General features: G+C 35.1%; 2 protein-coding genes across 3 annotated transcripts; one reads left to right on the forward strand and one right to left on the reverse strand.

Moving 5' to 3' along the window:
* Positions 1 to 4,630: 4,630 nt before the first annotated feature.
* On the reverse strand, positions 4,631 to 5,581 carry LOC101997970 (olfactory receptor 10AG1-like). The gene has a single exon (XM_005363467.1). It carries the CDS (start codon positions 5,579 to 5,581, stop codon positions 4,631 to 4,633), a length of 951 nt encoding a protein of 316 aa, XP_005363524.1.
* A 3,138-nt stretch (positions 5,582 to 8,719) lies between these two features.
* Positions 8,720 to 10,085, forward strand: LOC101989307 (tropomyosin alpha-3 chain-like). Of its 2 annotated transcripts, XM_005363280.3 has the most exons (2): positions 8,817 to 8,884; positions 9,019 to 10,085. In XM_005363280.3, the coding sequence occupies exons 1-2, from the start codon at positions 8,817 to 8,819 to the stop codon at positions 9,491 to 9,493; spliced, it is 543 nt and encodes a 180-aa protein (XP_005363337.1). In that variant the 3' UTR covers positions 9,494 to 10,085. The 2 variants fall into 2 exon arrangements, with proteins under 2 accessions (XP_005363336.1, XP_005363337.1); XM_005363279.3 differs by having other exon boundaries at positions 8,720 to 10,085.
* The last annotated feature ends 2,672 nt before the right edge of the window (positions 10,086 to 12,757 follow it).

Raw genomic sequence — 12,757 nt, forward strand, 5'->3', positions numbered from 1 at the left:
TTTGGTGTATAAGCTGTGCCCCTATGCAATCACATGATATATTTTTTACATATTTGGAATTCATTAATACCAAAATATATAATAATTACTGATTTCTTTATTCTTTCTTTCTTTCTTTCTTTCTTTCTTCCTTTCTTTTTTTACAAATAGTACTTACTGTGCAGTGTCATTTGTTTCTGGTGCAATAGTCTAATCCACAGCCTTTTGAAGGCTAGTCAAGCAGTCTAAACTCAAGGTATTTGCTCAGTTCCTTTAAGCAAGTTATGTACACAAATTGCAAAAACAAACTCAAATCATTTAACATCCCTTTCGTTGTCTCTCTGTCTCCCTATATCATGTCTGTGTGTGTAGGTGTGTCAGTTGTAAGTCTTCAGATTCTCACTTTTTATGCTAAGAAAGACATTCAGTAGAAATTTCAAGTAACCACTGTCACTTTTTATTTAAATACTTTATAAAAATTAACTGTTAGTATTTTTGAAACAATGATTTCTTTGAAGTCGACATAATGGTATTAATTAAAACATGTAATATACTTGGAAATTTAAATTAATATGAAAATAAAATAGGTATAGAATCTTCTGAAATTATAGAGATGAGCTTGTGATTTTTGTCTTTAAGTTTATTTATACACTTATGCTAAAGACATATAAAATTGCAACATTTTTAAAGAGTTTTCCTGGAAAAGATTTTGTCAAGCCAGTTGAAAATGAAATAATAAATAATTCTATAACATTTTCAGATTCTCTTGTGAAAGACCTTAATACTCTGTCACTAGGAGCAGTTTCAATCATTGTAGGTTTCAAGCACAAGTCAGTGATCTTCACTCAACATTTTCATTCTCTAGGTGCATTGTATCATAACAATTCACCTTAGCCATTCTATGTTGATGTTAATGACCGTGATCCTTAATGTATTATTCTTTCACATGAAAACGAATTATATAACCTGTTTTCTCTGTATCATATACAAATAATTAACAGAAAAATAGTGCAAAGCCCATCAGAAAAAGTGTTTGAAACTCAGCCAAAAGGTAAATAATGTAATATTGTTAAAATGACTTCTTGTAGTTTTATCCAAATGCTGATATTAAAAATAAAAGAACACAAATCTGTGATCAATCAAATGTAGTCTGTGCTTTTTGGAATTAGGTAAATTATTATCTTTACCTTGACTTAACGACATCCAGTAGTAAAATGATGAGGAATTTTTTTATAAGATCAAGAGCTTCTCTTATTTGAAACAGAAGTCAAACACCTTCCAAAATATATTCTCCTGTCATAATGCACTTAACTACTTAACAAGGAGTGTTTTCTACCCTGGGGACAACTCCTTTTCCGTGTTAGTTTCTGATTGTTAAGAACTCTTCGTTGTGTCAGTTATAAATTAGCAAAACAAGAAACACAAATTAAATTAATGATACATACAATATATGCATATATGTAGTCAGTATTTGTTTATGTTATTATTAAGAAATACTAGAACAGAAAATATAAGTCATTGGTAACTATACATTTTATAGCACTGAAGGTTGAAACTAAGGCTTCCCAGTGGAAAAGAAACAGTAATTGAAACACTTTTTCAGCACTGTTATTTATTGAGCTATGGGACAACTAGATGTCAAAACTTGCTGTGATCCACCTGTCTATGTATTCATAGTACAGATGTCAGTGGTTTGTGACACATTTCAAAAGTGTAACTGCATTTTATTTATGTAAGACATTATACTATGACTGAAAGTGTGTAATGTCTTAGAGTAGTTTAAAATGTACTTTTTGACACCACAAATCTAATAACATTTTCACGACATCAATATGTCTTTCATTCACAAATATATTGCCGAGAAGGGCCACATTTTACTTCAACTGACAAAAATAAATAAAGTAACAAACAAATAATAAATAAATAAATAAAAATTGTCCATGTTTCATCTGAACAATTTGAACCAGGAAAGTTATGTAGAATTGCCAATAAAAATCGCTCATCAAATCTAGTTACAAATCGACAGTACCTGGGAGGACAGATTTCTAAATGTATTACCTAAATGGACTACCACTGATGGGCTAGTATTATCAAGTATTGACACCATTTGCACTTAGAAATACCATTCAGAGGTCCATCAAATCATTGAATGAGTTACCAATGAATGGTTGTCCTTCTTGATTTCAAATTCAATAGGAGAATTTTGATAAAACCCCCGAAACCCCATATAAACATACATTAACTCACATTCCCAAAATAAATGGAAGATAATATGAAATGACTGAGACTCTTTCATTAATTTACAGAAATGTTAAGATTGTGATTAAAAAAAAACTACGATTAATAATTACGCACTATCATCCAGTCTATATGTTGACATCCTTCCCAATGATGGAAGACTATGGATCAATGTGTCAATTTTGGATGGCGTAATTGGCTTTAATGTGGTTAAATCCTATATATTAATAGCTTACTGCTGTAACTATAAGTCACTTTGTTTTAACTTACTTTTATGTCACTACAAGTGGAAGCCCAAAAATATGATCCTATTGCCATGCTGACCAAAGGTCAGAGAGGGACTAACCTCTATTCCTTCAAAGTTATTATGTTTCTACCTCAAACAAAACTCCCACCTAGATTTAAATAGTGCATTCTGCTCTATCAAGGTTATTGTCAACAGGTGTGGCTAATAACCAGACCTTGTATTTCAGGAATAGAGAAGTAGATATGTTTCTACCTCAAACAAAAGTCTAAGGATCCAACTGGGTGTTCCAATTCTTTTAAGGAGATAACATTGGATTCCACCGAGAGCTGTTTGTTTACAGAATATTTTGGTCTACAGTGTTCATTTGCCTTGTTTTGATATAGTCACAAAATGTTTAATGATAAAGCCCACAAACTTCAACTGGTGTTGAAATAAGAGCAGCGGGGCTGTGTCCCCAGCACCCTGCCGCCCGCATGGCTAGCTTAGCTTATGCCCCGAAATAATTATACGGAAACTGTATTCTTTTAATCACTGCCTGACCCATTAGTTCCAACCTCTTATTGGCTAGCTCTTACATATTGATCTAACCCATTTCTATTATTCCATGTAGCCCACGAGCCGGCTTACCAGGAATGATCTTAACCTGCATCTGCCTGGAGTGGGACAATCATGGCGACTCACTGACTCAGCTTTGCCTTGTTTTGATATAGTCACAAAATGTTTAATTATGGATAAAGCCCACAAACTTCAACTGGTCTGGTCATTTCCCTGTATCATGTTAATGCCCTTTTTGTTGTCTTTCTCCTACCTTTTGGGGTATTGTAAGCAATTGGAAATTAAACGCAGGCTATTTCAGTATTCACTGAAACTCCCTCCCGATACTATTCTATGACTTTCTGTCTTATTATTTTCATGTCTTCATTTTCGTTACTATATTTTTGATTCTCAATGGCCCTAACCTGGCAAGAGATATTTTCTTCAAGTTGGTCTCCAACAACTACATAATTGTATTAAGCATCTTTTGCATGCTTTTTTCCCATTTAGTCGCTTAGTAAAACTTTGATTCTATTCTATTGAATATTTTGTACAAAGATAAACACAATTCAGACATTGACTTTAGAAATTCATTTTCTTTTCCTTTTTTTTTTTCTTTTCCTTTTTTTTTTTGTTTTTTAATAGAGGGATTCTCTGTAGTTTTGGAGCCTGTCCTGGAACTACCTCTTATAGGTCAGGCTGTCCTTAAACTCAAAGATATCCACCTTGGCTTCTGGGTGATGGGATTAAAGGAGTGTGCTATCCTGTCTGGCTAGAAATTCATTTTGTTATTTTAAGTGAACGTAAATGCTATATTCAATTACTAAAAGTCATTTGCAAAGTTTTGTATCATTTCTATGTGTGTGAATAAACAAAATCTCACCAATGTGATAAACTAAAATTTAACTAAACAAGGATAACAGCAATAGACAGGCTAAGCCGGAGTGGGGAAAGTCAAGAAAGCTTGACCTGTACCAAACAACTAAAGGCAACAACAGAACACTAACAGAAAAACAAATATTCTTTTGTCTTTCCAGAATAAGAGCAGGCAAATTGGTTATCCAAAACCAAATGATCATCCCTAAAAGTATGCAAACAAATAACATTAAAAAGACTGAGCAGTCTGTATTTAGGAAATACATATGTTTACAAATAACACTATCAAAAATAAGTTAAGAAAATGATGAGAAAGCTTATTCTGCTTACATAAATCCTATCTACTAACAGATTCAATGAGAATGAACAGGAATCCATGCCTAAGGTTGATTATGCATAATATATTCAAACCTGTGATCACATAGAGGGCTTAAGTTATGTTCAATGGGTCATGAAACAGCAAAAACACCTATATGTGGGGAAGAATTTTGATAGAGGAATTGAGTTTTAATAAGATTAGGGAATGTATTACACACATGTAGAAAAATGTCAAAGAAAATTTTAATTAAAATGTTTTATTAGACATACAACATAAACTATAAAGCAATTTGGTTAGTGATTTTAAAGAAAAGTCATGCTATACTAACTTTCAAAAGTAGCAAAGGGAGGTCATAACAGTAATATTTCAAAGGGAAAGTGCATATGTAACAGTCTATGTGAGAACTATGGTTGCAATTTAATCACTTTAACATAAGTCTATTGTACTGTTCTAATTAATAATCTTCTCAGAGCTGCAATTACATCCTTGTTCCTAAGGCTGTATATCATGGGATTAAACATGGGAGTCACAATGGTATAAAAAAGAGAAAGGAGTTTGTCACTTACTGCAGAATGTATAGACTTTGGCATTAAGTAGGTAATAGATGCAGAGACATAAAACAAAAGCACCACCACCAGATGGGAAGAACATGTGGAGAAGGCTTTTGCCCGTCCTTGAGCAGTGGGCAGTCTCAGAATGGTGGCAATGATTTTGCTATATGAGGTCAATATTAATAAAAAAGGGATTGCAGCAAGCAAGACAGTCACTAAAAAGACAAACAGCTCATTAAGAGAAGTATCTCCACAGGCCAGCTTAAGCACAGGGGGTATGTCACAGAAGAAGTGATCAATCCGGTTAGCATTGCAGAAATGTAGAGAGAATATCTGACAAGTTTGCCCTAGCTGGAAAGGCAAGCCACCAAGCCAGGAGCCCACTGCCAGCTGTGTGCATTTTGTCTGATTCATGACCAGAGGATAGTGCAGAGGGTTGCAGATAGCTACATAACGGTCATAGGACATCACAGCCAGGAGAATACTGTCTGTAGTTGCCAAAATTAGAAAGAAACACATTTGTGTGGCACAGGCCAGAAGAGAAATGCTTCTGTCCTGGGTCCAAATGCTATACAGAATCCTAGGGAGAGTGACTGATACATAAAAGATTTCCAAAAAAGAGAAATTAGTCAGGAAAAAATACATGGGTTTGTGTAGTGTAGGATCAATTCTGGTTATCACAATAATGAAGCTGTTTCCAATTATGATAGTCACATACATTATGGAGAACATACCAAATAGAAAGCCCTGGAGGTTTGGAAGGTCAGAGAATCCCAGGAGGAGAAACTGTGTCACTGTGGAAGTATTTTCCTCTGCCTTGATGTGTGCGTGTTTCATCTGTGGGGATGATTCAACCAGAATTGCACTTCCTTTTACTCAGTATTATTTTATTATACAGAAATTGATATTGTCATATTCACAGATTTTAAATTTCTGCTTACAAATATATTCATAAAAATATACATATATACTGATGAAATTATAATTTGTTCTAACATATACTCTTTGGCACTAATTATATGTTTGAAATAAATGCTGTTGTTTTAACATCTTTCTACTGAGTGATTAATAAATATTCTTGTTAATTGCATGATGACACATAATATTTTAAATGTTTATCTAAGTAACCATTGTGACAATTTCAGAATTATTTAATTTTCAGTTGCCTCTTTAATACCAAAATTGTTTTCTTTTATTATGATAAAAATTCTCTATTCACATATTTATTATCTAATGAAAAATGTATTCAATGTTCTAGTATGGTTTTTTAAAGCTCAATTCATCCTGATATTTCTCTATAAATGCTCTTTCATTGAAAAATTCATGATAAACTGAAGACCATATTTGATTCTATTTTACATTTAAATTTTGTAAATTAGTTGTAATATCTATGCATTGAGAATTTACATTTTTACATCTGTGGAATTATTTGACACCATAGACAAATCAAAAGATATAGTAACTACCGCATTTTTGACAAATGGTACTTACTCTCTAGTTTCATTTGTTTCTGGCTCAGCAGTCCAAACCACAGCCTTATGAATCCTAGAAGCGCTGTCTACACCCAAGATATTTCCTCAGCTCCTGTAGGCAAGTTATAAACACAAATTACTAAAACAAACTTTCTCAAATCATTCACCTTCCCCCTCTATCTCTACCTCTCTATCTCATATCTGCAGGTGTGAGGTGTGTCATCTATAAATCTTTAGATTCTCATTTTCATGCTATGAAATAAATTCAGCAGAAATTTCAAGTAACTACTGGCATTTTGTTTAATTTAAAATCTTTATAAATATTAGCTGTTCTCACATTTGAAGCAGTGATTTTCATTCATTTAGATAGTGTGTCTTTAATTAAAACCATTAATATACACTGTATTGTATTTCACTAATGCACTTTAGAAAATGAAATTAATATGCAAACAAAAGAAGATATAGACTTTTAAAAAATATTATTGAGATGAGCTTGTGAGTTTTGTCTTTATGGTCTCATTTATGGTCTTTTACATATATAATTGCCTTGTTTTTTGAAGAGTTTTCTATAAAAGATTCTGTGGAGCCAAATGAAAATATGCAATAATTATAACATTTTCAGATTCACTTGTGATAGATATTGACGCTCTGCCACTAGAACCAGTTGTGGTTATTGTAGGTATCAAGGCCACGCCAGTGATTTCACTATACATTTCATTCTTTATTGAAGATAGGTGGAGTTTTATGATATATGTTCCTGAGATGTCATATCACTGAAACATTTAAATACATGCCTGACAGAGAATAATAATTGAATACATCTTACCAATTCCATGTTGATTTTGGTGACTATGATCCATAATTCATCACTCCATATCAAATCAAATCGTGATGAATTAAGGATCATAGTCATCATATATCATCATTTGTCGCAAACAGTGTAAAGCCAAACACAAATAGTGTTTGAAACTTAAACCAAAATAAATAATTAATTTTTTGAATTACTTCGTGTAATTTTATCCAAATGCTGATATAAAAAATGCAAAAATAATGTGAAAACAAAAAATGCAAAAATAAAAGAAGTCAAACTTGTTAGTCAAATCCAGTCTACGCTCTTAGGAATTAGATAAGTTATAATTCTTACCTTGATTTATTGATATACAATAATAAAATGTTGAGGAAGTTTCTTTTTCTAAGATCAAGAGTTTTCTTTTATTTGAAACAGAGTTACAACACCTCCCAAAATATATTCCCCTGTCATAACGAACTATTCTAGTTAACAAGGATTGTTCGCTACCAAGGGAAAACTTCTTTCCCGTGTTAGTTTCTAAATGTAAAGAACCCTTTTGTCCTACCAGTCATGAATTTAGCATTAGAAGAACCACAAATTAAATTAATAATACACACACATATATTTCTTAACAGTATCTGAAAAAAATACTGACTAAATAAATATATATATATAGTTACTGATTATAAATATATTGACTATATATACATATTTACTCAGTATTTATTTCTGTTATTACTAATATATATGTACCTACTAAATATATATGTAGCCAGTATTTGTTTTTGTTATTATTAAAAAATACTAGAGTTGCAAAAGGAAAGTGTAACGGTGTAAACGAATGTAGATTGTAAAAATATATATACAGCTTTAATGGAGAAATAGACTTACAGAACCACCGTTTCTGTGGAGTCCAGGAAAGCAGAAGCAAGCACTGCGAGCACTCTTGCCAGATTTATAGGTAAACATTAGCCCGAGGCGAACACGCCCCCTAAAGGGCGGGACTTATCCCTACAGGAAAGAAGTTGGTAACTATAGTTTTGTAGTACTGAAGAAATCAGTGGGATCTGATACATCCATAAGTGTACTTGCATTTTATATAAGCAAGACATTTTACCATGACTGAAAGTCTGTACTATCTTAGAATAGATTAAAATGTATTTTTGACACAGCAAATTTAATAATACTTTGACATCTTCAATATGTCTTTCATTCAAAAGCATACTGCTGAGAATATACACATTTGATCTCATCTGACAAAAATAAAGAAATAAGCCAACAAATAATAAATAAATAAATATAGTTTCCAATGTTCTGTCATTAACTATTTGAAACAAGGACATATGTAGAATTCTAAGTAACAATATCACATCAAAACTAGCTACAAATCTTCAACTTCCAAATGTATTGTCTAGCTGGACTACCATTGGTGGGCTAGTATTCTCAAGTCTTGACAGCAATTGCATTTAGATGTCACATCCAGAGTTTCACCTAGTCATTGATTGAGCTCCCCATCAATGATTGCCCTTTTTGATTCCTAATTCATGAGGAAAGTTTGGATCAAAACCCAAAAGACCCCATTTAAACACACATGAACTCATATTCACAAAATAAATGGAAGTAATATTAAATGACTGAGACTCAATCGTTAGTTTACAAAAAGGTTAAGATTATGATTAGAGAAACTATGATTAAAAACTATGCATTGGTAGGACCCCGAATTCCAGAAGCAGCTGGGTGGGCACCATGGCAGGGATCACCATCATCGAGGCGGTGAAGCGCAAGATCCAGGTTCTGCAGCAGCAGGCGGATGATGCCGAGGAGAGGGCCGAGCGCCTCCAGCGGGAAGTGGAGGGAGAAAGGCGGGCCCGGGAGCAGGCTGAAGCCGAGATGGCCTCCTTAAACCGTAGGATCCAGCTGGTTGAAGAGGAGTTGGACCGTGCTCAGGAGCGCCTTGCCACTGCTCTGCAGAAGCTAGAGGAAGCAGAAAAGGCTGCTAATGAGAGCGAGAGAGGTATGAAAGTGATTGAAAACCGAGCTCTAAAAGATGAAGAGAAGATGGAACTTCAGGAGATCCAGCTAAAGGAAGCAAAGCACATTGCCGAAGAGGCAGACAGGAAGTATGAAGAGGTGGCTCGTAAGTTGGTGATTATTGAAGGAGACTTGGAACGCACAGAGGAACGGGCCGCGCTGGCAGATTACCAAGAGATGGATGAGCAGATCAGACTGATGGACCAGAACCTGAAGTGTCTGAGTGCTGCTGAGGAAAAGTACTCTCAGAAAGAAGACAAGTATGAAGAGGAGATAAAGATTCTTACTGACAAACTCAAGGAGGCAGAGACCCGTGCCGAGTTTGCTGATAGATCGGTAGCCAAACTGGAAAAGACCATTGATGACTTGGAAGATAAACTGAAGTGCACCAAAGAGGAACACCTCTGTACACAAAGGATGCTGGACCAGACCCTGCTGGACCTGAATGAGATGTAGAGCACCCCCTATTCCCCGCCCTGCCACCGCTCCTCCCTCTGACCCTGACTCCGCCTGAGGCCAGCCTGCCTGAAGCTGACCTTGAAACCGAGGGCTGATCTTTTTAACTGAAGGCTGCTTTCCCTCCTGCCTCCCCTCTACCCTTCATGTCTTTTTCATAAAACTGTGTCAGCCTCTTCCCAGAGTTCCCAGATGGAGGGACTGAGCACCTTTGGGAACAATATTTAAGGGAGTGTGAGCACAATGCATTTGTCTTCAGTGCTCTTGGGATCTGCACGTTGTGATTCCTTTTGTCTTAGCGACCACTGTAACATTCCAAGCACTTCCACAGCTTGGAGCAGCAGCCCAGTTCCTTGTCACTGTTGGAAGGTGACCTGCCGGCCTAATGGATACTGCTCTCTCCATAGAGGAGGAACACAGGACAGCCAGCAGAGCCCAGCAGGCTCCACTGTGGGACACCTCAGTTCTCTGCACCAAGTCCTAGCCAAACAACAGGGAATTCTAGGAAATTAGCCAGAAACAAAAACTCTTCCGGGCTGTGAAGGTTCCATCTTTGATATCTTTGAACAACTTTAACCTTGTTTTTTATGTTTTACTTTTTCCATCAGTCGTGACCAAATGAGCCGGCGAGGCATCGCAGATGCCTCACCCCCAGGCCTTGTGCATGCCAGGCAAGCATGCTACTGCGCGGCCCCAGCCCCACTGGTCTCCCCTCCGCCCCTTCCTAACTGCTCATACGGATCATGCTGCCCCTTAGTGTTCACCTGCCCCGAGGGAGAAAGAAAAGGAAGATTATGTTCGTGCCACTGATTTAGCCATGTGGACGTCATCTCATTGCCTTTCCCGAAGCTGCTGTCTCTTAAAGTGCCATCTCATTGTGCTTCGTATCAGCCAGTGCTGGAGGAATCTTGAATAGCTTATGTAAAAAACTTTTTAAATTTTATATTATTTTGAAATTTTGCTTTTGGGGACTTGGGTTATCTTGGTCAACCCATTGGCTGTGAGAATCCTTTGCAGTCTGTGGGCTGGCAGTGTGCCGATCTTTCGAGTGTCCCCGCCCAGTCACCGTGTTTCGGCAGTCTCTTCAAGGCCTGTTCCAGGTGGACATGCTGCAGCTTACTGGCTTGTTTGTACTCCTGTCCAGAGAGAACCCCATAGTGCAACTGTTTTGATACTGAATATCAACTCGTGACATTTTGAAATAAAGAACCAGTCCTTCAACCCTCAAAAAAAAAAAAAATAAAATAAAATAAAAACTATGCATTATAATCCAGTCACATGCTGACATCCTTCTCAATGACTGAAGACTATGTATTAATTTGCCGATTATAGATAATGCAATTTGCTTTAATGTTGTTAAATCTTAGACATTAATAGCATACTGGTATAAGTGTAATTCACTTTGTTTTTCCTTACATTATGTCACCACCTAATTGGTATTAAGCATCTTTGACATGTCTTTTTATATTTATTATTTTAGTATACATTAGAAAACCTAATATATATGTTTAAGCAAATTTTATATTTTTCAGTCTTTATAAGGCTCTAATATGTGTTTCAGATCATAATATCATTTGTCCCCTTAAATTTGTATCTAAAATTTCAAAGAAATGAATTCTTAATTTTCTTTCAGTTACTCGTTATTACCATTGGTATTTTCTATTATTTTTAACAATTTGTTATTATCTTCTGAAATTAATATTAATGAGTTAATATTTCATATGTACTCCTAAAAATGTCTTGTAAATGATTTTTTATTCATGAAAATGTCTTTTTTATTCAATATTTTCTGTTCATAATTCTGAACAAATCATATTTTATTACAATACCTTATTATCATCTTTAATGTTATTAAAATGTTTCTTTGAACTTTCAAATAAGTTTCAAGGGTAAAATCTTGTGCTCAGACACATATTCACCTTAAGACAAAATTGGAAGGCAACTACTTCATAGAAGTGAGTTTTCTCTTAGCACTAATAACTTTACCAGAATTCTGCTTTCTTTTCTCTGGAACCAAGGTGGGTTAAAATAATTTGATCTTGTAATAATGACCATACTAACTTATCTCTCCTGAACATTCAGCTCTACCTTATGGGGCCTGCATATAACCTTCACACTACTTGTTTGTGGATATAAACTAGGACAATTGCTTTTCTCTTCTAGTAACATCAATCACAGAGAAGCCTTAAATTCATTCTGACCTGCTAGAGTAAATCACCCAAAGCGTCAAACTAGTTATGGTCAGCTAGACGGTGTCAACAATATGTTCAATATATTGAATGGGTTCCCAGATGTTTGGGAATTTTAAGTTTCAACATTTTAATTTAAATTTCAGACTTACTTATGGTGAATTTTGTAATCTCTTAGCTCTCAGTTAACACAAACCCTTTAGATCCCAGGGATTCAGTTGGTTTCTGGATGTTCATTCTACATTTTGATCAACTCTTACACATAGTTAGAATTCTAGAAGTTATGATACCTACATATTATGCATGACAACCCTTTACATGAATACATAACATGAAATGAGTTGATGATACTGATGATAATAGCATTTAATCGTTAGTATTACATATTTAAAAGGAAAACAGATGTCACAAGAACAGGAAGATATTTTTAAAAATTATTTGAAATTTACCATAAATAGATAAATCTGTTCTCTTTTAGTTTTCAAAACTAACAGTATCTCAAGTATTGAAGCAAGTAACTGTTTTAATTGTTCTTTGCATCATGTTAAAGCAGACTTTTGTCTTCTTCCTCTCTGTAATGAGGTTTAAAAGTGTATGGAAAATAACTTGGGTATATTCAGCATTTAGTATTCGCTGAGTTGCCCTTCTTTTACCACCCTTTGTCTCTGTGATTCTTATCTCTGTTCCTCCTACTTAACATTTTCTAATCCTTACACTCTTATCCACAGTTAAGATCTCCTCAGAAGTCACCCCATAAAAGTGGCCCCTAATATTGGTCAAATCTTTTATGGCTAAATAATTATTGCCTGACTACCCTGTATGATAGGTGCTATTAATATGTAAGCCATATTTACCTTTCATTGTAAAGTCCAAAAAGATCAATATTTATAACTTTTATTCAGATTTTAAGTTCTGAGTGGCACTCAGTGTTGTAATAGGTGCGGCGGGGCTGCATCCCCAGCACCCCGGGCCGCCTGCTAGCTTATGGCCTGAAATAACTACACAGACACTGTATTCTTTTAAGCACTGCTTGGCCCATTTCTATCTAGCCTCTTTTAGGCTAACTCTCGCACCT

The sequence above is a fragment of the Microtus ochrogaster genome, linkage group LG9, assembly GCF_000317375.1.
Source record: "Microtus ochrogaster isolate Prairie Vole_2 linkage group LG9, MicOch1.0, whole genome shotgun sequence".
NCBI lineage: Eukaryota > Metazoa > Chordata > Mammalia > Rodentia > Cricetidae > Microtus > Microtus ochrogaster.

Coding starts and splice junctions, on each gene's coding strand:
- LOC101989307 (XM_005363279.3), top strand. CDS start 8,753: ATGGCAGGGATCACCATCATCGAGGCGGTGAAGCGCAAGATCCAGGTT.
- LOC101997970 (XM_005363467.1), bottom strand. CDS start 5,581: ATGAAACACGCACACATCAAGGCAGAGGAAAATACTTCCACAGTGACA.